General features: G+C 42.8%; 1 protein-coding gene across 2 annotated transcripts; it reads right to left on the bottom strand.

The window, feature by feature from the left end:
- Positions 1 to 531: 531 nt before the first annotated feature.
- On the bottom strand, positions 532 to 20426 carry CCT8 (chaperonin containing TCP1 subunit 8). Of its 2 annotated transcripts, XM_054973224.1 has the most exons (16): positions 20271 to 20426; positions 17660 to 17750; positions 17304 to 17383; positions 15978 to 16127; positions 15156 to 15336; positions 13933 to 13994; positions 11735 to 11872; positions 8497 to 8675; positions 6260 to 6326; positions 6094 to 6181; positions 5361 to 5476; positions 5097 to 5168; positions 4852 to 5016; positions 2692 to 2811; positions 2196 to 2292; positions 651 to 738 (listed from the first exon to the last, which is right to left on the bottom strand). In XM_054973224.1, exons 1-15 carry the CDS (start codon positions 20328 to 20330, stop codon positions 2200 to 2202), a joined length of 1662 nt encoding a protein of 553 aa, XP_054829199.1. In that variant the 5' UTR covers positions 20331 to 20426; the 3' UTR covers positions 651 to 738; positions 2196 to 2199. The 2 variants fall into 2 exon arrangements, with proteins under 2 accessions (XP_054829200.1, XP_054829199.1); XM_054973225.1 differs by lacking the exon at positions 2196 to 2292 and having other exon boundaries at positions 532 to 738.
- Between the last annotated feature and the right edge of the window lie 6634 nt (positions 20427 to 27060).

The raw sequence follows: 27060 nt of genomic DNA, 5'->3' as shown, positions 1-27060 counted from the left end.
GTCCCTTTAAACTTCAGCTGGCAGGCGGGAGGAATTCCCCCGCCTGACAGCCAAAGTTTAAAGGGCCCTGCCACTTTAAACGTCCCCAGCCCCCCACCTAGCCAGGTAAGTGGGGTGGAGGGGACAGGGGGCTAAGTGGGGATGGGGGGTGCTGGGAAAAAGCCTCCCCCCTCCCTCGAATCACTTTGGAATGCTCCGAATCTTTACGGAGCGTTCCAAAACAATTCAAATACCTGAAGGTTTGGGCTATTTTCGGGATGCACATCCCTACTTTAGATGTTTTACTGTGGATATGAGAGAGAACTCCACTCAAAGTTGTTAGAGCAAAGACTAAATTTAGTTTATAATTACTGTTATTGAGGCAGATCCAATCATCTGCCAGCAGTAACTTTAAACTTGAGCCAAAAGGAAAGGTAGGGTAAAAATATTTCAGTTACTCAACTTTGTTCAGGGGATCCATCCCATTATATATAAAACTCATTTGAAATAACTTGCTCATTTCAGATATATGCAACAGTTTATAATCTTAAGTGGTAAGATACCTCAGAACAGGTGGAAACACTTTATTGAAGTAGTGGTATAAGACACGCTTCTAATAGATTAGTCTCATAATTTAAGTGAACAACTCTAAAACACAGTCTGCTCAGGAACATTATGTGGTCAGTCACTTTGGTCATCATCCAAATCTTTCTTCCCTGATGGAGGCTTGGGCCCACCAGCTGGCTTTGCCATGATGATCTAGAAGTGAAAGAAGCTGTTAAGACTTTTCTACCCTTCTTTTATGCAGCAAAGGATTTCTTTGAATGAAAGAGGCATGACAGAATTGCATTTTATTTATTACTATTCAAAGTGAACCTCATCCACATGCAAAGTGCCCTAGCAGTAGTTCAGTAATTAATGCTTAATTTACACAATTGGAAAGAAATCTCTAGACGTTAGTTTTAACAAAAGAAGGTTTAGGTTTCAAGTATTTGCAGTGTCTTATAATAAAACCTTACCAGTAACTGTGCCTTTAGAACCAAGCAAAATACAAACATTATGTAGCCATCATGTTATTGATACTTCCTCAAAATGCTGTGAGTTAGCATGCAATTTTAATTAGGAAAAAAGACTAGTAAAGCCAATAGTATTTAGACACTAATTTCATATACAATAGCAGCAGAGGTTGTCCCTATGACTCAATCTCATCTCCATTTGGGGTGTCACATGTATGGTGTTTATGATCCTTGACCACCAAAAGGCAGGTTTTACTGGTCAGAATGGGATCTCCCATCAATCTGCATAATTTGTTCATCAATGATCTTGCATCAGTAGTGAGAAGTGGCCAAGTTTATGAATGGCATTAAACTATTCATGAGATTGTGGAGAGCTTCAACAAATTATATTGTCGAAGGCTTTCACAGCCGGAGAAAGATAGTTGTTGTGGATTTTCCAGGCTGTATCACCATGGTCTTGGCATTGTATTTCCTGCCGTTGCGCCAGCAGCTGTGACTGGCATCAACAAATTGTTTTAAAATTAGGTTAGTGGGCAACAAGGCAAATACAACATTTCAAGAAGCTAAATTTTTAACCTGTAAATTGTTATATATAACTGGTGGGGTCCAAATGGGTGGGTGACTTGACCAGGAAAGCTCTTTAGGGTCATGATACATAGCTCAATTAAGTTAATGGGTGAGAATTAAGGACAGACAAAATATACTTCACAGTGGATAATTAACTTAAAGACAATGCCAAAACATGGTGATAGCCACAGCCGTAGTTATCTTTTAGAAAGATTACAAAATTCATGTAAAATAAACTCAAGTTATTTTGTCTTGATGGCCAACTTAAATTTCCATGTATATCTATAAACATCAGCTACCTTACAGCAAAGGAAGAATTTGGTTCAACACTACTATGGAAAACAAGATGCTGGTCAGATACAACACCGCCCTTGTGTTAGTCCACTCTAGTGAAAAAACCCACACTGTAAAACGAATCATGCACGTACATTTCCAGATTAACTCTTAAAATCCCGTTTTAGGAATGTCTAACAGCACCACAAGGTGCTGTGTCCTTAAGTATCTTAAGCAGAGCATTAGAAGGTGACAGTTTACATCCAATACTCATTTAGAATTTGGGCAGAATATACACGAGGCCATATGTAAGGTACTCATGCAAATGACTGTCATTAATGTGGAACTTCAATCTTATACCATACTACTGTTCAAGGTCATCTTTCCAGTCATCCTTGTCCCAGTGTCCTGGTGATTTAGGGGCTTTTGGACCACCTGCTGCTTTTGCCATAATAATCTACAGAAATTTCACAAACATTTCCAAAGTTTCATTAAGTCATTGTATACCAGTATGAACACATATTTGTGTGCGCAGTGTGATAGATCCAAACCTCATTTTCACTTCCATCAGCAGATTTTTGCCAATCTCCCACTAATGTCCCCCCACCCCACCCCCATGCAGGGAGACTGCAGCTGGAAAGGAGAGGCAGGAAAGTTTGCAGTAGTAGTTTAAATACATCTCATTATCCTTTGTAGATACTGACTTGCAGTCCCTAGTAGAAAACTGCATGCTATAATGACATTGTTAACCATAAACAGCAGAACACCCCAAAATAGCTGAACTCTAGGAAGTGTACATTCCTGCAATAAATCAATACCATATTAACTTGATTACAAAACCTGAAACAAAACTCACCTGATCAACTCTTAAGACAGTTACTGCAGCATGTGTCGCCAGCTTAATACCCCAATGTTTGCCAAGGTATGTGTCCAATACACCAGCTTCCAACATATCTTTCACAGCTGCAGTTTCAGCCTGTCAAAAAAATCCCAGAAAATATTGCTCCAAACTGTCATAACTCCCATCTTCCCATCTTGATTCCTGACTGTTCTGCCTACATTTTGTGGTTCTTGTCTCTACCTCCCTTCGGTCAGTCCTACCACCACCTTTACAACATTTTTATCCAGCCTTTCTTGCAAGGAACTCAAAGCTGCATACATTGTTCTCCACTCTATTTTATTCGCACATCTGTGACGTAGATTCAGCACAGTGAGTGCCTTTCTCACGGTCACCTAGCAAACACAATGGCACAGCAGGGATATGAACATGGGACTTCCAAATACTAGTCCACTTTAACCGCCACACCACACTCTCTCTCTTATGGAAGCCTTGCCTGTATCTGTCTACAGAGCTGTTCACCAAAACAATGAGGTGAGCACCAGATAAAGGGTATGTACAAGACAAAAGATTTGCTTGGCTAGGAAAAAATGTAGAAGCAGCCGATTATTTACAGGACTGAATTTAAATCATGGGGTGTAAATGCCAGCTTGTTTGACCATAAACGGATGAAGCTGTGGCACCAACAGCAAGCCCAGAGAAAGTACTTTATATGGTACAGTCAGCCCCATAGCTACTATTCTGAACTGTCTCAACCCCACACTACGAAAGTACATAAACACTGCTGTCTGATCTTGATCTAGCCTAATAGAAAGGACCTCCAAAGCCCTCAACCTGTAACCAAAGCAAGCTATTCTTGACAAGTCACCTAACTTTCTTTGTTCAGGCTCTCATTATTTCAAAAGCTTTCCATTTGAAAACCCTTCCCAAATAGGGGTGTGCAGCAGGGAAAAGATTCAGTTTTCCCGCTTCAGATTTACCCTAAGCGGGAAAACGATCTGGAATAACCCAAAACCCGAAGCGGCTTGGGTTTCGAAAATCACTTTGGTATGCTTCGAAATGATTCGGAGCATACTGAAGAGAGATTCTCACTTCCCCCCGAGCCCCTCTTCCCCAACCTCACTTACCTTGAAGGCCGGAGCAGGCCTGCTGCTGCCACGGCTCGCAGGGCAGCGAGGAAGGCTGCAGCCTGCGCCGTTGCAAAGGCTGAAGTGGTGGGAGGCAGCAAGTGCCGCCCACGCAGAGGCCGAAGCAGTGGCTGGCAGGGCGGCAGCAAATGCTATGGTCAGCACCGCCACCAGAAGACTGCCCCAGGTAAGTGGGGTGGTGGTGGGAGGGCGGAAGGCCGGGCACCCTTTAAGGCCCCAAAACAATCTGAATTGCTTCGCGAAGCTTTGATTCGGGTTTTTTTAAAAAAACAGGAACCCAAAGCACACACCACCTCTACACCTCAAGTCCCTTACCTTTCATTCACCTAATCTAGATGTTTACTTCAGACATCTCTACCTACCTCCAATCCCATGAATCAAGACTTATGTAGTTCACACACGGTAACTACATTAAGGCATCAGAGGACATCAAGTTGAGCTTCCCTCAAGCTTCTGAACATTACATTTCCACACAAGTTTATTAAACTAACACATTTGAAACATAATTAAACAGACAGATCTTTTATAGGAACATGGTATATATTAAATTTGTGTCAGTAATAAGAGCATTCAGACATTCCAACAAGCTAATATTAAGCCAGGTATGCAGGCACCTAGGTTGTGGCTTGCTTCATACACCTCACACATCCTTTCTTACATGTAAAAATCCCAGCTGAAAACTAACACTGGTGACCACCCAATTAATCCCCCCAAATAAAACTTATTCCAGTAAACCTGCATTTGAATGTATGTATCCAGTAATCAGAATTAAGTTTCTTACTGGGATTTTCTGTGAGGGACAATGTTCAAGGCAGTTGATTGATTAAAAACTGCATTACTCAATTAGACACACATGAAATAAATACTATTTTAAAGTAAAAAAATATCCATTGTACATCATTAAAAATTCAAGATCAGGTAAATCACTAAAGTTTTAACAACTGTTCCAATGGTCCTCTCTGAGAAGGACCTTTCACAGCCTGTCCACAGAACATGTTCTGCAAGTTACTGGAGGCAATTAACTTCTTACCTCTATATCAAACCCAACATTTTTGTTGCCTTCTTGATGTACTGCATAAAGTTTGGAAATGAGTTCATTTGCCTTAATGCCAGAATTTTCTGCCAGGGCTCGGGGTATTATTTCAAATGCCTCAGCAAATTTCTTGATAGCATACTGATCAAGACCTGGACATGTCTAAAAGCAAAAAGATTTTTTTTTATTTCAAGCAGCAGCAGAATAGAAAACTACATTTCATAAGTAAGTCTGCAACTTACCTCTCCATATGAAGTGATCTGCTTAGCCAACTCAATCTCAGTTGCACCACCTCCTGGAACAAGGCGCTTATCCTGCAAAACAGTGAAAGTAACCATAAAACTACCTGGAAGGCAGGCACTTTTCTTATCAAGTATAAAAGCTTAGAAGTTTAGTTTCTAGAGTTTACCAAAGAGGTTCCCTATATTGATACAACAGTACACTCTTATTAGCGTTTCAGCAACTACAAATACTTGCATTTTAACAAAATTTCACTCCCTACTCACCCGTGTGAGTACTTTGAATGTATTGACACCATCATCAACAGCTCTTTCTACATCATCCATGAGATTGTCTGTAGAACCACGAACTAATATAGTAGAAATGGCACCATCTTCCTTTTCTGTTGAGAGATTTGACTTATGAAACCTGACTAAATGCAGAATGAGAGCATTTGCCATATTCAAAATATACTATGTAGTACATGGTTAGGTGACCTAAACTGCAGCATGCCACACTAATTTGCTCAGCACAAAGGGCAAATTCTCTGTCTAAACAACTAATCTGAGCCCCTGAGGTGCAGCAGTGACACCAAGAATGATGGCATAAAATGATGGACTTGGCTTATACCTGCCTCCTAAACCTGTGCAGCCGATAGCTGAGTTTGGAATAGTGGTTAAGAGCAGCAGGACTCTAATCTGGAGAACTGGGTTTGAGTCCCACTCCTCCACTTGAAACCACCTGGGTGACCTTGGGTCAGTCATAGCTTTTTCAGAGCTCTCTCAGCTCCGCACACCTCACAGAGTGACTGTCATGAGGATAATAACTTTGTAAACCGCTCTGAGTGTGGCATTAAGTTGTCCTGACGGGCAGTATATAAATGGAATATTATTATTATTATGGTGAGTCTGAGCTACTGGCAAGAGCACTGGGGCTCATCCTCCTCCTAATGTATCAGGTAAGTTCAACCCTCATAAAGACTACTTACACCTTATCAATTAAAACAGCAAAGCAACATACCATGTTTAAACACAACTACTTGTGTTTCTCCAACTTCTGACAAATAGACATTATCACAGTGACCCATTTCTTCTTGATTAGGTGGTGTCTGTAAAGGAAAATGGTAAAGCTTATATTTATGCCAAGAAAGACATATCCAGTGATTTAGTTCTTGCTGTTTACATACCAGTCTCGGGAGGGCTGTAGCACCAACTGTTTTACATAGTCTCCTGAGATCCCATTTAGAATTCAGCCTTAAAAAAATAGAGAGACTTTTCAGGAAAGGCCCCTCTGTTGTTTGAAAAATACTACTACAACTGAAATCAAAGTTATTAGAAGAGTTTACTACCAGCCCACTGCAAATTATTTACAAGCATTGCAAAACCCGGCCTGAGTGCTTCACTGTCAGCAAAGGAGTAGCACTTAAAGTGACTCTTTCTTTGTTTAAATAAGCATCTGTAGTGTGAAAACTTGCAAGAAGTGCCCTCATGCATACCCCCCTCCCCATTATTAGCAGTGCTTGGAAGTGTTCACACTACACAGACAACTCTTTGATTGTACAGCAGGCTTGTGCCTATTCTCCCTTCCCACTTGCCAAGTCAATGCATGGATGGGCCATCTTCTATAGAAATAACACGTTCTAGAAAGGGTTGCTGCAGTACAGTAATCTCCAGTAACTAGGATAAGAGTAGGCTGACTTTGGTCATGTAAAGTCAGCAATTCCCAAAGTCCACTCATATAATTAAAAAATAAATGTAAATAATTAGATCTGTCGCAGCAAAGATATGAACTGATCTATGTCAACTGATGTTGTTTAATAAAACAAGTACTTTGCTGAGTCTGACTCAAACCTAAGCAACCCAACATTCCTTGGAAAAAATTCCAGAGACAGCAAATGTTAGATGATAGTGTACTCTGGTCTACTTCCTCCCCATCCCTATATTTGAAGCAAACAGGTCTCTAAATAGGGATGTGCGATCTGGGCTTCCGATTCGGAAAAAATACCTAAATCGAACCCAATTCGCAAAGATTCAGGATTTCCGAAACAGCCCCAGCATAATAGATCCATTTCGGAAATCCCGAATCAAAGATTCCCGAAGCTATTTGTTTAGCTTCGGGAAGCTTTGGATCAAGTTTAAATGCCCATTTCCCTGCCCCTGAATCAGCTGCTCGTCAGGGGCTTCCCCAACAAGTGGCTGAGTGCTGGGCTGCGGGGCTTAAAATGCCTCTTTCCATGCTGCTGCCCGGTGCGAAAGGGGCGAGGGAATCTCCCCACCCCTCTTGCACCAGGTGCAGCAGGCTGGCAGCCCCTTCCAATGTGAGAGGGACGGGGATTCTCCCAGCTCCTCTTGCATCAAGGGAAGAGAACGGCAGGGAAGTAGGCTTAAGCCTGCACTTCCCCGCCGGCCGCTCCGTTCACCTGCCACTGTTGGGGCCCCATCAGAGGAAGGTGAAAGGGGCAGCGGGGAAGCAGGCATAAGCCTGCACCTCCCCACCAGGTGCTCCGTTCACCCGCCGCTGATGGGGCCAGAGATTTCCCCGGTCCTGTCAGCAGCGGGTGAAAGGGGTGGCGAAGAAGCAGGCTTATGCCTATAAGTCCCCGCCCAACGCTCCGTTCACCTGCCACTGACAGGGCCAGGGAACTCCACAGTCCCATCAGCAGAGGGTGAAAGGGGCGGCGAGGAAGCAGGCATAAGCCTGCACCTCCCCACCGGGCGCTCCGTTCATCCGTCACTGATGGGGCTCTTTGACACTGGGGAGAAACAGCTCAGCGCACTCACTCTCCCGGTGGGAGAGAAGGGGGAAATCTCCCCTCCCTTTCACACTGGGAATGTCTGTGCCGCCAGGCTTTTTCTCCCTGATGTCAAAGAGACAGGGAGATTTTCCCCATCTCAACACCGGGGAGAAGCATCCCGGCCCGCTCGCTCTCCTGGTGGGAGGGGGGTAAATCTCCCCTCCCTCTCAGCACCGGGAGAGTCACCACCAGGATTCTTCTGCCGGGCGTCAGAGGGAGCAGCCCTGCAGCGCCCGCCCTTTAAACTATCAGCTGGCAGGGGGGCAGGCAGCCTGCCAGCTGATAGTTTAAAGGGATCTTTAAGGGGCCAGGTAAGTGGGTTGGAGGAGGGGGGGTTAGTGTGGGATTTGGGGTGGGGATGCTGGGAGAAAACCAAGCCCCCTAAATTACTTTGGAATGCTTCGAATCTTTACAGAGCATTCCAAAGTGATTCAAATACCCTAATCCGTAGCGGCTTGCCACTTCAGGTTTTGAGTATTTCCGAATGTTCTGGTATTTCCGAATGTTTTTCCGAATATTTTCAGAGTGCACACTCCTATCTCTAAATGGATCAAGTGCAATTCATCGATTTCTTATATCCAACTTGCAAAAGTAACTTTTTAAAGGCAGTTCATTTTTATAAGCCTTACCTGACTACCATGAGATTGTATTTGTTAGCATAATGAAGGGCCATATCTGCTACTTTTCCACCAGATACGACAACATTTGCTCCAGCATCAGCAATGGCCTTGACTTGCAACTCCATTAAGTTCTCTTCTCCTTTGCTGAAATTCATTAGTTCTTCTGCATTCTTGATCAATACTGTTCCCTGTAAATGAATAAAACTCCAAAATTTGCCAATGCTTTATTTTTCTATGGAAAATTTTCCATTTCTGAAGATTCATTGTTTCATAAAATTAGGAACAATGAATAGATGGCATTGCCAATACAATATTAAGCAAGCTTGCTCATTTAAGTTGTAATTAATAGCTGTCAAGTGACTGTCCCTAGGAACTGCGTAAGTGTACATATATATGTTTTATACATTTGTAAACCAGGGACAGGAGGGTAGTCAGCACCAAAAGTACATACATAAACTTATGGATTCACCTGTACGGGTCAAAAAACCCCTAAAAGCTAATATGTATATTCAGAGCTCTCCTCTCACACCGAAGGGATACCGTAATCGCCAATCTGATATGAAACAAGTAATGCTATGGAACTGTGGTCCCAAGTAACGTTGATGGAAGAGTTATTCCATTGAAATTAATGAGTATATAACATTGATGGCATAAAATGCACAGTACTTTAGATATGCTAAAATTAGTGTTAACTGTTCTCAGTGCCTTTGAATTTTTAACCATGTATGGCCGATACATGGTCTATTTACTTACATTTTTACAAGAATTGTTCTAATGAAAACAGTCTCCACATAACGCTTTTAATTTGTTTGAATATTCCCCAAAATATTACAATTCAAATGTTTGTTGCTACTGGAGCCTAAAATACAGGGTGCTTTTAAACTTGCTTACTAACTATATTTCAAAATTAATACACAATCAGATCATACTCTTATCCAGGGCATAAGAAACCTTTCCAATCCTAGTTTTCCAGAAAACTTTCATCACTAAATAAAACAGGAACAGTATGCCAGACATCTACTCTTAATTTTTTTTAGAAAATGATGCTCTCCACTATTCTCGGCTTCAGCATGCTATAATTTGTATATTTCTTCATATCATCAATTCCATCTGGTGAGATTAAATAGCAGATGGAGCAAAGGCTAAGCAATAAACTTGACAGTTCACACAATAAAAGGAAGTGAGCAGTGGGATCCTACAAGGCTCAGGACCAATACTATTAAATTTGTTAATAAATGATCTGGAATTAGCACAAAGCCAGTTAGCAGATGATAATAAATCATTCAGAATGGTGAAAATCCATGTGTATTGTGAAGAGCTACAGAATGACCTTACAAAAATGGGTGAGTAGGAAAGCAATGGGGTAGGTGGAGTTAATGTAGATCAGCACAAGATAATGCATACTGTGACAATAATATTTAACTTAATATATGGAGATGAGGTCTGAACTGGCTGAGAATGAAAGGGAGAGAGATCTTGGCACTGTAGTGGATAGTTTGATGAAAATATGAACTCAGTATGCAGCAGGTGTGAAAAAGGCAAACTCCATGCTGGGGATTCTTTGGAAAGGGATTGAAAATCAAATAACCAGTATTGTAATGCCCCTGTATAAAGCTATAATGTGCTCATATACAATACTGTATACAGTTCAAGTCACCCATCTAAAAATATACTGCAGAGCTGGAAAGAATGCAGAAGAGGACAATCAAGATCATTAAAGGGTTGGTGCACCTTACCTATGAGGAAAGGCTAAAGAATCTGGAGCTTTTCTATTTTAAAAAAATAGCTAAGGCGGACATGATAGAAGTTTAATAAAATATTATATATGGAGTAGAAAAAAATGACAGAACTTTTCCCCACTGTCCCATAATATTAGAACTTGGAAGCAACCAATGAAATTGGTGGAGAATAAATTCAGGATGGATAGAAGGAAATACTTTAACTCAATGAGGAAATTGTAGAATTCACTGCCACTGGATGTGTATCCAGCAGGATGCTTCCTGATAATATCAATGGCTGGCCCAGAGGAGGGATGGGCAGCACTGGCCTCAGCAACAACACAGTGCCCTTTCCTCCACCACAGCATGTTTGCCTCTGAGGGCAAGATAGGAAGAATGGGCAGGAAAGGAAAGGCAGGGTCTAAGGGATAAGATGGAGTTCCTGCTGTGGGTGGGCTGTCCTGTAGCTCCTAGCCCAGGTGTTGCAGGAATTCCTGAGGGTGGAGTTATGCATTACCTAAAGGGAGAAGGGTATAAAGAGAGGGCTCCAGACCCTGGCAAGGGAAGAGAAGCCAGGCTCTGCTGCTAAAAGCTACCCCCTGGAAGGATGAGAGCAATCTCTGGGTGAAGTAGTGGGTGATACTTCCCACATCCGAGGCTAAATGACGGGCAGTATGTCAGCAGAAGGCCAGGTGATCCCTGCAAGGGAGGTGCCCACACTGTGGTAATGGTCATAAGCACATAAGACTTTAAAAGATAATTAAACAGATTTATGGAGGATAGGGCCCATCAATAGCTACTACCCATGGTAACTGACAGGAAACCACACATTCTGAGGCAGTAAACACCACTAGTTGACCTCTATGTTGGTCCTACAGGGCAACTCTTGTTCACTATGTAAAACAAGATGCTGGACTAGATGGAACCCGTCTGATCCAGCATGGCTTCTGACAGCAGTATGAAGAGTTACAGACACTAAATATACAAAAATAAATAGTTTTAACAAATTAAGGAGCCCTTTTTAAAATTCAGAAATATGAAAGATCCAGATCCCTATTGTATACATGATCGCCTGTACAAGCCCCAAAGCAATAGCTGGATACTTTTGCCCTGAACCACCAATTCTTCTTTATTTAGTATTATAGCACGTACAAAGATTTGGGATAACAGGATCTCTCTCATTTTATACAGAGATTCATGATAGCACTTCTTCCTGTTACACCTGTAGAAATGGCTGTGGGATGTACTGTCATATGTTCACTGATGTTTTCGATGGTATCCCACAGTGATCAAGCAGAACACAAACAGAAAGCCCATAGCCTGGTTTATGCTGAGGTTTCTCTATGCAACCCCATACACAAGAGGGATGATTTGGGAGAAAATAAACAAGCTTGTTGTTGGTTGTTACACCACCCTGAGCCTGTTTGATGGGGAGGGCAGTCTAGAAATGTAATGTAATAAATAAATAAATAAATATGAATCAATCCTTAATTAGCATTCAAACATTATATAAAATGACCAATACGTACCTTGGTCTCTGTTATCATACCATCAAAAGGACATGAATATACAGCTATTTTAGCATCTTTGACAGATGTAACATCACCTTCAGTTTCTTTTTTAAAAACCATGCCATGCAATACTGTAGAGGCACAAACACCAGAACCCTGAAGAAAATATAAATTACAATCATTATTAAATCGCAGTTTTAAATTTAATTTTAAATTTAATTTAATTTTAAAACAGTTCCATATAAAGTCAAGAGGAAATTCTGCTAAGTACACTGATTTCATCTCAACAGTTCACAGTCTAATCAAATTTGTTATAATTAAGGACAGCTTTTATGTCTCCACATAAAGCCCCCAGCACATTTTTCAAATCTGACATATGATAAAGAGATATAACAGAAAAGGTCCTTTTTTACTCAATGTTCTCTTTCAGCGAACAGCTCAAATAACATTAAATTCAAGAGCTGATTTAGTATTCCGCACTAGATATGGGCACGAATCGAATGACGACCCAAAAAAACACACAAACCAGGCCAGTTCGTGGTTTGCGAACCAGTGGTTTGTGGAAGCTCATTGCCACAAACTTCCACGAACTGGTCTACTGGTTTGTTTGGGTCGTAAAGGGGCAGTTTAAACTTAAACTTTTCCTGCGGCTTGCAAGCAGCAGGTACCTTTAAACTATCAGGGATCCCCCCCTGCCGCCTGCCAGCTGATAGTTTAAAGGGACCTGCCACTTGCAAGCCATAGGGCCCTTTAAACTTCCCAAACCCCAGCCCCCAGCCCCACCCCCAGACTTACCTTGGCTTGCAGGCCCATGGTGTCCTCCCCCTCCTCCTGTGAGGGGGGGGAAGGCCGTTTTCGGCCTCTTCCACTGCTGCATGGGCCCACAGGGCAGCAGCAGGGGCCGAAAACGCCTTCCTGCCCCTCAAATGGCAGCCTCTAATGATGGCTGGGGTTTGGGCAGTTTAAAGGTACCTGCCACTTGCCAGGCAGGAAAGGGCCCTTTAAACTGTCAAACGCCCCTTTCCCTGCTGCTGCTAAGCGGCCAGAAAGAGGCATTTAAACCCCACGAACCGGTTCATAAACTGGCCCCAGTTCATGGTTCCTGGTTCGTGAAAATCCATGAACATTGAGGTTTGGGTTTTTTGTGGTTTGTGCCCGTCTCTATTCAGTACTTCAAGGTGACACCAGGTTTAGTAGAAACTATTATGTGGGGTGAAAAGTTTACCATGGAGAATTTTCTAGTACTTTATTATTCTGTGGAATTATGTGAAGGTATACATGGGGGGGGGTCAATAAAAAATGAAACCATCAAATAACATTAATCAAGTCATGAATTCAATAAAATGGATTTATAGGTAAGAAATTTTAATTACCAATCTGATATGAAACTCAGATTATGGTTGTTCACTGGATTATATATACCATGTCATCAGTGTGTGTGTGTAAGGTGTTTTGGGTCTCTTTGGGGAGAAAAGTGAGGTACTACTATTTAAATAAACAAGCTACTAAGTAATGTTACAAAGAATGATGCTGAAATTGATGTTTCCAATGACCTCAGTGAAAGTGTTTAAGTATGTTAAAATAGGTGAGTGAACAACCATGTCATGCACAATTCTTCGGGAGTGCTAAAATTCACGTATCAACTGTGCTTCTGGTCTTCCCCTCCCCCTAAATATAATCAAAATCAATAATTAACTTTTTCTCTAATCAAATATTTCAGTTCAATAACCTGTTGCTATTGGGACCCAAAATTAACATGTGGTACCTAAAATGTTGTTTACTAAATATAAGACAAAATAAATGCACAAAATCAGATAACACTATTAAAGTACGTTTTCCAATTCATGTTTTTCCAAAAAAAAAAAAAATCTGGGGCCAATACTGTTCCTTTTCCACAAAATCTGCTCCTAGAGAATCTCAACTTCTAAGTTTATATGGACACACAACTTGAATTTTGTGGTTGTACAAGAAACTCTGGAAATACAAGAACAATGTCAAAAACATAAAACTCAGGAGCAATTGTCTATCAATATCCTATCCTCTATTTGCTTCCAACTGAAGTTCAGAATTTTTTAAAAACTAGTTTTTAAAAGTATCTTTTTTAAAAAGTTCCATTTTCAGAACTCTGGGATTATCGAAGTTTGCATCATCACCTAGAATATCCCCAAAAATGTACTCCTATAGATCATACAATACTGAGAAGAAAAATAACTTACTAAGATCTTGCACACTCGAATGTTATCGACATTGAAATGGCCCGACTCAGGAAAAACAGATACTGTGAAAATAAAACCACAAGTTTGTTTTAATTGAAACATTACTAGGTAAGCGAAAAGCTTTCAGTGTTAGATCTGGCTTTATGCAAGAATGGAATTAATGACAATAGATCATTTCACACAACTCCAAACCACAGTTTGGCACTACAGGAACCATGTCATCATAAGCTGTGATTTACTTAAGCACAAACCATAATTTGCAACCTAATTCAGACAGACAACCCTGAAAAGCAATGGATGAGACCCAGAGTTCATCAGCAGAAGGTACTAATGGTCAAGGATCCTTTCTGCATTCCCTTCCTCCCAGCATCCTTTCCTATCTCAGGAAAGTTTATTCCCATGGTCATGGAACCTACATGGGAAAGAATGAAGAAGAGAACTATTTGACCCCCCCCTGCCCATGCAGCCGTCTGACCTGCAGCCCCACTTTCCAGAGATTAGAAAGAATGGGAAGGTGGGAAGACACACAAAAATCCATAATCATTGTGTCCATGAATCAAAGGATCTGACCTTGGCAGTAACACACAAACCCCAATTTAGCAATCTGAATGTAGCATAAAACTATGTTTTACCCTAAAATGGTAGCAACTACCTGGAAACAAAGAAGTGGATGACAAAACATAGGACTACACAGCTTTTTACACACAATACCAAGCTATGTTATAGAGTCATGGGAAACCATGTTTCTTGTTCATAACAAGAACGAAACTGCTAGAAAAGAGCTCTGAATGCCCAGCACTCCTGCAGCCCCTTTTAAAACATGTGCTGCAATTGAAATATGACCCCAGTGATGCAGTTGGCTGGTAGAGGTGGGGACTGCAGAAAGCTGCTTGAGAGCCTCCTGGCTAAGAGCCAATGCTAGCTCCAATTGCCTAGTGTCATCCTGTTTACTGTTCCTTCCATCCAAGCACAAGTGATACTCCAGCTTAAGGCTGAGAGCTAGATGGTGATGTAGGCCATTTTAACAGCACCACGCATGGTATGTTCTAAATACTGAAAGCAGCATTCAACATAAATCCAGAGTTACCAAGAAATCCAAAAAGTGACTTTTTTTTTTTACTTTTTACAAAAGCCAAAATTTGGTCCACGTTAACATGAATATAAAAGAATATCAAAGATATCACAAACTTTGTATTATGTTATGTTTAGATAAAAATGCTTACCACATGCCTGCGCAATCAGCTTAGACAGAAACATTTCACTGCCACATTGTTTACTCATTACCGAAGTATGCAGCAAAGATGCCACTTCTTCAGTGTCCCGAAGATTTTTTGCAGAGCAGCACACTAGATCAGGGAGAATCTCTAGTGCTTTTTTACAAGCTTTTTCATAGCCTTCAATCACCTGCAATTAAATATACCAACATGCACAATAATGACAATGACAATGTATTACATTAAAGCTCAAAGTTTGGTATTGTTTCAGCAACCACTTATAATATGGCTGTGCAAAGATCCATTAAATGGATAGTGGAACACAATAAAAGCATATCACTGTTCTTCAAAGACATCAAGTGGATCAAAAGCTACACATGCAAAATTGTTAATTCCTTTCTTCTCTCTTCTGCTTCTTTCTGTACTACCCAAACGTTTGTTTTGTAAATCTGAGTTCCTCAAGACCTGCATAAGCTGCAGGCACTGCGCTGCAGCTTGAGTGGGAGATCGCTAAAAAATTGCAGATTCCTCCATAGTAAGAGGAACTGCCTTCTTATTATATATGAGCACCTAAGATACAACCCCACCTTTTTAATCAGCTGCTCTCCAAGCAGCTAGTGACATAAAAACCCATTCTAAATTCTATAGTGTTCCTGTTTCTATTGAAATAAGCACAGGGGAAACAGCCCTTCAAGGAAATGTGCCACCAAGAAGCAATTGCATTTAAAGAAGTTTACAATGAGAGAAAAAATCTAAGTGCTATAAAAATCATCAGGGTTACAAAGTCTTGGAATACTACTGTGAATTACAATAATGGGAGCGGGGGATTACCTCTGAAACAGAAAGTCCCATTCTTAGTAGTTCTTCTGCATGTTCCAAGAGACCTCCAGCAAAAACAAGAACAAAATTTGTGCCATCACCAACTTCTTGCTCTTGCATGTGAGAAGCCATGACAATCATTTTTGCAGCAGGGTGCTGAACCTATTTAAGATTTTATATAAGTTAATAAGCATATCAAATAAATCTAGTGAGTATTGGCATGCTATTAGAGAAACAGTGCAATCCTATGCAGATTCACTCCAAACCAAACTCACTGAAATCAGTCTAGACTAGAATAACACTGCTCTCCACTCCCATCTTTTTTGAAAGTTGATACAACAGAAAAGAGCAGGTGTGGTGGTTAGTGTCAGACTAGAATCTGGCATAAAGTCCCACTCTGGAACCTTGCTTGGTGATCTTGGGCCAATCACACACTCTCATCCTAACTAGACATGGGCACGAACAAAAAAAACCCCGAACCACATGATTCATAGCATTCCACGGAACCACAAACTTCCGCCCTTTTCCCAGTTCATGGTTCCGTAGCATTTCAACTTCCTTGCACCGGCTGCTGAACCTGGCAGTGCAGGGTCTGTGAAACTTACAGCCCCTTTCTCCTGCTGCCCAGGCTGTCAGTTTTACAGACCCCACACCGGTTCCAGCGCAGGATCTGTGAAACTGACAGCCCAGGCAACAGAAAAAGAGGCTGTCAGTTTCACAGACCCTGCGCCGGTTTCAGCGGCTGAACACAGCAGGGGTCTGTGAAACTGCCAGAGCAGCGGGAGAAAGGGGCTGTCAGTTTCACAGACCCTGTGCTGGGTTCAGCCAATGGGCTGAAACCGGCATGGGGTCTGTAAAACTCCGAACCGGCCACAGAATGGGTGGAAAAATTCATTTGTTCCAGAAAAACACGTGTTTCGGTGCAAATGAACCAGCCATTCCATACGGAATTTTGTTCTGTGGTTCATTTCATGCCCATCTCTAATCCTAACCTAACTCACAGGACTATTGTGAAAATAAAACAGAGGAGAATGATATAAGCTGCTTTATATCCCCACTTGGGAGAAATGCAGGGTAAACATGATGTAAATAAATATGTTAAGTGACACAGAACAGCCTTTTATTCAAATCTTCTCTACTCCATGCTGCTTATCTTTCCCTCTTCCCCACCAACTTGGAACTTTGACTCAGAGGGCCTCAGAGGAATTGTAACAGCCAAAAAAAGCATTCTTTTATAAAGAATACAATATTGACAAATGCTTCAATTTCTTCATTTACACGTTCGTTATGGCTCATTTTAAAACAGATTCAGGATGAAATACACAAGAAACAACTTACCTCTAACTCTCTTAAAATTGTAGCAGCATCATTAGTAACAAAAAGCTTTTCCAAATGATTGATAACCATTTTGTTCATTCCTAAACACAAAAAACCAAAATACTTCAAGAACAGGTACATTCTACACTGAAAGATACATTAAAAACACTATTAATTATCTAGGCACAGTTCATTAATATACATATTTTTCACCTGTAAAATGATGAGTTTCTGATTTAGAACAAAAGGTACATTTCCTAGATTTGTTATTAAAAGAGAATTAAACCATTACAAGATGGTATTCCTTTATAATTGCCCCCCCAGGTCTAAATGTAGATTATAAATCTATCTTTATATTTAAAAAAGAGTGAATTTACCATTCGGTCCATAGGCTGTACGAGTTGTTTGAGCAAGCTCTTTACAAGCCTGAATGTTTCGAAACACTGCCTCCTCCAATCCTGAATAATGCTACAAATACAAAATAAGAATTCAGTATTTTTGTGAATTTCTTAAATTTTAAGATACATGATTTTAGACCAAAAAGGATACTCCAAGTGCAAACTAGAAGGTATTCTCATTGGTGATCATAGTTTAGCAATTCAAGGAATTTTAAATTGATGCATTAATTTATGTGTGTTCCTAGTCAGGTATCTGCATGTAAACTGTAGAGCCTATAATTTGAAAAACAGTTTTCTCAAAGTATCACCTCAAAGTGATACCTCATGTTAAAGTTTGTTTGGGGGGGGGGGCAAAATTTCAATTAATTCTTAAAGATTCCTTGTAAAGCTCAATTAATGAGTGCCAGTTTGGTGTAGTGGGTAAGAGCTCAGGACTCTAACCTGGAGAACCAGGTTTGATTCCTCACTCTTCCGCTTGAAGCCAGCTGGGTGACCTTGGGTCAGTCACAGCTTCTAGCTCTCTCAGCCCCACCTACCTCACAGGGTGTTTTGTTGTGGGGATAATGACATACTTTGTAAACTGCTCTGAGTGGGTGTTAAGGCATCCTGAAGGGCAGTATATAAATCAAATGTTATTATTATTAATTTTTCTCTTCTAAGTTTAACTGTTTCTCAGTTATGGATGCTATGAAGTATAAGACTCAATTTAGCAAGCTAATATTATTTTGCCTTAAATGTCAACAATAACGACAAAATCTATTAATGTTCCCTCTCAAAGTAAAACCAAATAAATTGAACTGCAACCTAGTTCAAATTCTGTTACTAAATTTCAAGTGTTTGCAAAAATTTTGTTTCAGATTTTGTTTCAGCATGTTCTTGCATCACTAGTAGGCTCACAGAAGAAGAGGGTGTTGCACTTTTCTATGTACAACCATTTCCTGCATAATGTCATCAAATGCCACATCTCCAGGACTGAAAAGCAAGAGGTTTCTGCTGCTTTTTTTTCTCTGGAGTTTAGAGGAAAACAAAACTCTAATGGATTATAACTAGAAAACCACTTCATCCAGCTTTGAGTGCTGTCCAAAAGTCCAAGGAAATGGAAACAAGAATTAGAACTATTTCACTTACACTACTTGAAACATTTCTCCTGTTGTTGGGGTGCTTTTGTGAAAAACTAATAGTTTTAACATCTCTATCAATTTTCACTTTAAATTTAAATCCACTATTCTGCATGGCTATGTTCCCATCAGAAAAGGGCCATCTTTTCTCCGTGGGAGTCAAAGGTGAAGCAACACACAAGAATGCTGAAGTCTCCACTTTATTGGTTACTTTCTTTTCACTGGCAACTCCAGCAGATAATCACCACCCTGTGACTCAGCCAGCATACAACCCTTTGCTACCATCTGTTCCCACCTTGTTGCTACGACCACTTTCTCCATCTGGATCCTTCTCTCAGCTCCTCAGGCTCCTGTCCTGGACACTGCACCCTTCCATCAGGGTTAAGACAGAGGTTAACCCATTGGCCTGGGTTAGGCAGGAAAACCCCTTCTGGCTCCCTTGGGCCTGGGCTCCTGTCTTCCTGGGGCCTCAAAAGTTGTGGAACTTTCTTGCCTGCATAGACCCAAGTCTCCCCACATCTCTCTCCCAGCCTTCAGGCAGCTGCCTTATCTCCTTCAGCTGAGGGCTTTTATCCCTCTTCCCCTGGCCTCTCCTAGTTCCTCAATCCCTGCTCTTACTCTCGAGGAAGTATCTCCTCTCAAGGGGGCCTTTACCAGAGAGGAGTCTTTTGCTGAAAAGGAAGCTAGTACTGGTAGGTGTTTCTTCTGGCTGCAGCTGCTGCCCCATCCTGGGCAGTTGGCTTCCTTAGGGCTGTGATCCTTCACCATTCTTGCTCCCTAGGAAGCAGGTTGTACAGCATGTGCCATCAGGCCATAAAATGTCGAAAAATGCAGAATAGTTATAAGCTTTCCAGGACACAGAATCAGACTTTCTAAAATCCTGTGGAATGTCCTGAGCCCGCAAGACTTTTTCGGGGGAGTGGGTGGAAGAGTAAGCATGCTATATAAATTCTCGAAATTGTGTTGTACAGCGCGCACGCGCGCGCCCTTATGCCAGTGCGAAATAGGAAAAGGAACCGAGGGGCAAGGGACCTCTCACCAGCTAGAACGAGGGCCCGAGCGCAGGCAGGCAAGCTACGAGCTTCAGAGAAGCCCCCACCCTCTGCTCTTCACATTCTAAGCCGGACCTTGCTACCAACGCCCTTCCCCGTGCCGCAGATGCCAATGGCGGGGAAGGAGCTGTTCAGCCAACCGAGATCCCGGCCGAAGGAAGCGTGGGGCGCAACGGAGGCCAGAGGAGGGGGGGCTGCTAATTCCATTCCTTCCCCCGCCCCACGGTCGAAAAAGAAAAAGAACCGTTAGGACAGCGGCACGCGCGCTAGACGAGCGCCGGAAGGCTCATCCCGCTCGCCCGCCCCCTGCAAGAGGCGCGTGCAACCGGCGGGATAGAACTACCAGCCGCCTTCGCTTCTGGAACCTTCCTCGCCCCTCAGCTAGCTGCCTCCCCCCAACCCCTCCTACCTCCCGCTCACCTTCGCTCCTTCTTTCAGCATTTGGGCAAAGCCCGGAGCCTTTGGGACGTGCAGCGCCATCTCCTCTTGCAACGCCTTCCTCTACAGTTCTCAGGCCCACGCGCGGACTGCCACAAAAGGAAGACGAGCGACGACCGTCTTCTACGCAAGCGCAGAACACAGAAAAAAGAAGCCGGAAACGAGCGTCGGGGGAAAGCGGCGAAACAGGAAGAGTGCCTTGCTGACTTCGACGCATGCGCAACTGAAGAGTGGCCTCCGTTTGATAGATAATGATATTGTCATGCGGCGGCAGATGGCATAGAATTGTTGGCTTATTTTTCTCGGAGCCATTTACATTTTATAATTTTAGTTAACGTCAGTTTGGCGCTATGATCCTAAACGCATTCTGTAGTCGGTGGGTCATAGATTTCGGGGTTCCTCTTCACTGATTTCTTCGTTGTGTGACCTCGGGAAAAAGGTGGGCCTTGATACGGGGCATAGCCACCCAGCCCCATTTCCAGAATGGGGCATGAATCGGTGATTTCAGTATAACCATACAAACCGGCTGTAAATTAGAATCCTCTTCGAAGCCTAAATGCTGCATATGTTACTGTCTATGAATTATTAGAATCAGAAACATATTAATGATACTTATTTTTAGATTCAAAAGTGTGTACCCGTTCAACAACGAACAACTTCAATGAATACGTTAATTCCTTAAATTATTCCTGGGCTCTTTTAACCATACTGCAGCATTTATGGTCGTAATATTAAAAAGTGGATTTTTTTCAGGATCACCTAAGCATATTGATGGGGGAGGTACTAAAAGGAATGACAGGATTTCCCATTGAAAATAATGGGAGAGGCTTGAATGCCCATTGGAAATAATGGGAACCAGGAATGCCTATTTACTTGCCTGGGCTCCATTGAAACCCATTACAGCAAAAAAAAAAAAAGTTGCAAAGAAAATGTGCAGTGTATTTTGACGAAAGGTCCCTGCGCCCGGATAGACTATTCAGGGATTGGAATGATGACCCCTGCGTGTAACAGTAGGGGTCTGGGACAGGAATGACAGCCCCCTGGCTGGAATGACAGACCCTGGTTGTAGCAGAAGTGCTCTGAGACTGGAAAGACAGGCCCCTGAGTGGAATGACAGACCCTGGGGGTAGCAGAAGCACTTTGGAATGACAAGCCTCTGAGAGGAATGATGGCCCCTGGGTGTATTAGAAGGGCTCTGGGACTGCAATGACATGCCTGTGAGTGGAATGACAGACACTGGGTATAGAAGACAGGGTATGGGACTGGAATGACAGGCCGCTCAGTGGATTGAGGGCACCTGTGTGACTAAAGGGCTCAGGGACTGGGATGACAGGCCCTGGAGAGGAATGACAGCCACTGGGTGTGAAAGAAAGGCTCTGGAACTGAAATGACAGGCTCCTGAGTGGAATAAGAGCCCATGGGTGTGACAGAAGGGCTCTTGGAATGGAATGAGAGACCCCTGAGTGGAATTATGGCCCCTGGGTGTGATAGAAAGGCTCTGGGACTGGAATGACAGGCTCCTGAGTTAAATGACAGCCACTGGGTTTCACAGAAGGGCTCTGGGACTTTAATGACAGGGCCCTCAGTGGCATGACGGCCCCTAGGTGCGACAGAAGGGCTATGTAACTGGAATGACAGGCCCTGGAGAGGAATGACGGCCCCTGGGTGTGACAAAAAGGCCTCTGGATACTGGAATGACAGGCCCTGGGTGTGATAGAAGGCCTCTGGGACTGGAATGACAGGCCACTGAGTGGAATGATGGCCCCTGGGTGTACCAGAAGGGGACTGGAATGAAAGGCCCCTGAGTAGACTGATAGCCGCTGGTTGTATCAAAAGGGTTCTAGGACTGGAATGACAGGCCCCTAAGTGGAATGACAGCCCCTGGGTGTATCAGAAGTGCTCTGGGACTGGAATGATGGGCCTCTCAGTGGAATGACAACCCCTGGGTACGACAGAAGGGCTCTGGGACTGGAATGACAGGCTCCCAACTGGAATGACGGATCCTGGATGTGACAGAAGGGCTCTGGGACTGGAATGAAAGGCGCTAACTGGAATGACAGACCCTGGCTGTATCAGAAGGACTCTGGGACTGGAATGACAGGCTCCTGAGTAGAATGACAGCTGTTGGGTATATCAGAAGGGTTCTGGGACTGGAATGACAAGCCCCTGAGTGGAATGACTTCCCCTGGATCAGACGGGCTCTCAGACTGGAATAGGCCTCTAACTGGAATGACAGCTCCTGTATGTATCTGATGTGCTCTGGGACTGGCAGGCTTCAGAGTGGAATAACACCCCTGGATCTAGCAGAAGCATTCTGTGACTGAACTGGCTTCCCTCCGACTGGAATGACAGCCTCTGGTTGTAGCAGAAACCTTCTGCGATAGGAATGAAACCGTCTGGGTGTAAAAGAAGGACTCTGTTACCTGAATGACAGCCCCCTGAGTGGAACAACAACCCCTAGGAGTAGAAATATTCATTTGCAACCAGAGTCTCAAACGATAGACAAGGGAATATACTTTACATTTTAGCTGATGTTTCTGGACGATGTGTAGGTATCACCAGTTCCATCTGTGTATTTATCCTTCCTGTCATCTCCTCAGTTTACTTTTACTTTCATGCGGTTAATATCAGCCATCTCTTCTACTTTCAAGCATAATCCTCCCTTTGTCCCCCTTTTTGTTCCCCTCTCCCATTCAGCAGCCTTCCAGGCTTTCATGTTCCCCTAACGTGTCATACCCTGCCTGAGTTCCTTGCTCACTTTTGCACACTCTGATGACCACTGACCCAGAGCACCCCTCCATAGTCTCTCTTTGAAAAATCCCATCTCATACTCTACTTACAAACAGTTAACAAATTGTCGAAGGCTTTCACGGGCAGAGAACGATGGTTGTTGTGAATTTTCCAGGCTGTATAGCCGTGGTCTTGACATTGTAGTTCCTGATGTTATAGCAAACTTCTACATGGAACATTTTGAAAAGACAGCTGTAGATTCAGCACCCCACAAACCTACAGTCTGGTTCCGGTTCGTGGATGACACCTTTATCATTTGGAGCCACGATGAGGAAGAATTGATGGAGTTTTTAAACCACCTCAACAATATCCACCTGAACATACAATTCACCATGGAGAAAGAAATCAAGGGTAAACTTCCATTTCTAGATACCTTGGTCATCTGCAAAGCAAACTTTCAGTTAGGTCACAAGGTCTACAGGAAACCAACTCACACGGATTGGTACTTACACAAAAACTCCAATCACCACCCTCGATAGAAAAGAGGCATAATAAAAACATTAGTAGACTATGCAAGATGGATATGTGAACTGCACTTTCTCAACAAGGAAACTAATCATCTAAACCACGCACTTCAAGCAAATGGCTACTCCAGAAATGAAATCAGATGAGTGATTAAACCAAGGATAAATCAAACAACTACGGGAAAAAAGTCCCCCACAGGAAAAGTGTTTTTGCCATATATCAAAGGAATCACTGATCAGATGGGAAAGCTTATGAATAAGCACAACTTACAAACAGTATTCAGACCCACCAGAAAAATACAACAGATGCTACGATCAGCAAAAGACAGTAGAGACCCCCTCACCTCATCAGGAGTATACCACATACCCTGCAGCTGTGGACAAGTTTACATCGGGACCACACAGCGTAGCATCCAGACAAGAATAAAAGAACATGAAAGACACTGCAGACTTGGCCATCCGGAAAAATCAGCAGTGGCTGAACATAGCCTAACTCAAACAGGATACAGTATCCTATTCTAGGACACTAAAATACTGGACAATGCTTCCAACTACTTCGTCAGATTGCACAGGGAAGCCATTGAAATTCATAAGCATAAGCACAATTTCAACAGGAAAGAAGAAACGTTAAGAATGAATAGAGCATGGTTTCCAGTCCTGAAAAACACTAGGCTAACAAAATACTCTACACCCTACAATAGCCCTGCAGAGAAGATTAGCATATCAAGCACCAATCCATATGCAAAAGAACCTCCTCAGGAAACAGTGAAGCCTCCCTCCATTAGCATTCCACACCCTGGGAAACTCTTACAGGATGACTCAGCCCAAATCCACCTCCCTGAGTAGATATAAATTACCTGCCAACATCTTTTCCACACTGTGACACTGAGAGATCTCTGTCTTTTGGTGCTACACCTCTGAAGATGCCAGTCACAGCTGCTGGCGAAACGTCAGGAACTACATTGCCAAGACCACGGCTATACAGCCCGGAAAATCCACAACAACCACAGTTAACACATTGTTTTGAGGGTTTTATCTTGTTTTATGCTGTTACTGTTTTATCCCTTTATGTACTTGGTTTGTTATTACCTGTTCTGAGCTTGCTTGCAGGGAGAGTGGAGTATAAATCCAACAAAATAAGTAAATATTTCAAAGGTCCTCAATCTTTTGAGCCTTCAGGTCGCTTTAGAATTCTGACACACCATGGTTAGTTCAGACCCCAAATGACTGCTGCAGCAGGTGAGCCACCCAGGAAAGAACAGCCCCAGTGTAACTTCATTCACACAGTGAAGATTCTTGTAATGTGTTGGCTGCTTCTGCCAAAGTAATGATTTTAAAAATCTGAACAGCCAATCATATCTCAAATGCGATCTAGAAATGGATAAAAAACATTGGGTTTGCAAAACAAAGTGTTGGGGAGCTGCTGGTAGGGAATGAAGCACAGCATTTTAATCCTTTCCAACTTTGGCTCTAACAAAATTAATGAATGTTGAACAAGCTTAAAAAGTACATGTTTTCCCCCAGAATGCCGCTACCAATTGCCTCTCCAGTGGCCACGGGACAGCCAAATCAGCAAATGCTGTGGGGGGAAGGGCTCCAACACTGCAACGTTACCACACCTGAGAAGTTTTTTTAAAAAAAACTGATGCCAGCTCCAGCCTCCACAAAATGCTGCTCCAAACAGACACATCTCAATGCATCAGCAGACACAAATACCCTTGAGGTTGTGTAGTGCAGAATGATGGGAGCCCAAGCCATTTCAGCACCATTCGATGTAAATGCTCAGCGTAGCCAGCTTAAAGTGTGCCATGCAGACGAGGCCATGGTTTTCATGGTGCCCACCAGGGTTCCCACTAACGTGCACTTGTGTACAATTGTGCATGAATTTTAACACCCCCCAGCGCACAGCTGAGAAGCCCAGCACACAGAGGAGTGCCCTGGGCCTCGCTCTCCCTGTTTCCTGCCACGAGGGCCTGCCTGGTGAGATCCTGACCCTGGCCTCACCTTGGTATGACCCAGCCTGGTGTGCCTTGCGCTGCCCTGGCCCCGCCCCTGGGGTGGGGGCCTCACAGCCCCACTGCTCCAAGAGCCACCAGCGGCATCGTCATGAGGCTAGTGGCATCAGTGAGTGGGCATCTGCACTGCCTCTCAGCTGGCCCGCCGAGCCACCCCTCCTTCCCCTCATGGGCAGCCAAGTGTCCTTTCTCCAGTGGCTACGGGAGCCAGAGGGGGCAGCAAAGTTGGGCAGATGGCCAAGTACGAGCGAGCAGTTGCACCCTGGCCTTATCTGGCTCTCATGGATACGATGGTTGCCAGCTCCAGGTAGGGAAATTCCTGAAGATTTGGGGGCTAGAGAGGGTGGAGTTTGAGGTTGAGGATGTTCTCTTCATATTTTCTTTCCCCGTGTCTCTTTACTCATTACTACCAATAAAAATGTCCTTTTTCTGTACCTCTGTATATACAGAGGATCATAAGAGGCAGATAAGAGATGGCTCAGAGAAGAGAAGAACTGGCAGAGTATTTCTTGTAGCCAAGGAGTAGGGGAATGGGAGAAGGATAAAAGAACACTAAGTCAATAGAGTGACCCATTCATTGCATCTCCCATTTCCATTACAAACCCCCATTTTTCCAGAAGTTTATAACTCAGCCATAAAAATGCGCATAAAAATGTGCTCTAGGCTGCAATTGGGCACACAAGGTCTCAGTTTGGGAGAACGGATTCACCCTTTCAATTTAAAAGAAAAGCTGATCACTTTTATTTTTATTCTGTGACACACAGTCTGACAGGAACAGGTGATACAAACAATTAACATGATCCATTTAACAAGGCCCCGATCAATAGGTTAAAGCTGTACATGTGGACTATGTTAAGCAATATGCACCACAATTACTAGCATGTTTAACACGCAAGCATTATCTATGGTCTCTCATAATGCTTGTAGGATACCAAGATTTATTAATTTGTATGCATATATTCAGAGGACTGGTTTATCATGAAGTTGCAATGGAGACACTGAAAAACACATAAGACTGTGAAAAACACCTTTCATCTGACAGCTGTACAACAAGAGTGCTGGACTTAGTTAATTGCAGCAGAAACTCCAGTGCATTAAACTTCAGAAAGACTGAAAAGACAACAGAAGCTTAATTTTATATGAAGGCATAAGGTATTGGAGATAAATAGAATGTACAGCCAGCAAACAAAAATCAAAATTGTTGTTAAAAGAGAATTCTTCATTTTTGACTCTGTTATCAGAGAGGAGTTGGACAGTTGAGGACAAATAGAATAGGCATTAGGAATTAGAGGCTTCCCAAATAGACCAAATAAGTGAAAGTGATCACTAATAAAGAGTGCCTACTGATAGCACCCAATAACAATGCCTCAAACAATTCAAAAGTCTTTTAATCAAATGGATTCTGGTTTTAGAAAAGGTGTGCTCAAAACTTGCAAGTTGCTGCTCACAAAAGTAGATTTCTGGCTCACAACACTGCACCGCTTAGAGGGGACATTGCTCTTA

Source organism: Eublepharis macularius, chromosome 3 (assembly GCF_028583425.1).
Source record: "Eublepharis macularius isolate TG4126 chromosome 3, MPM_Emac_v1.0, whole genome shotgun sequence".
NCBI lineage: Eukaryota > Metazoa > Chordata > Lepidosauria > Squamata > Eublepharidae > Eublepharis > Eublepharis macularius.
Note: the sequence above shows the minus strand (reverse complement) of the source record. Positions and strands in the feature narration are given on the sequence as shown.

Bases quoted from the DNA above. Each gene is read 5' to 3' on its own strand.
- CCT8 (XM_054973224.1), bottom strand. From the start codon at position 20,330: ATGGCGCTGCACGTCCCAAAGGCTCCGGGCTTTGCCCAAATGCTGAAA. The intron at 15,337-15,977 runs GTAATCCCCCGC...ATTTAATTGCAG, and splicing joins TGGGACTTTCTGTTTCAGAG to GTGATTGAAGGCTATGAAAA. The intron at 5,169-5,360 runs GTGAGTAGGGAG...ACTGTTTTGCAG, and splicing joins CATTCAAAGTACTCACACGG to GATAAGCGCCTTGTTCCAGG.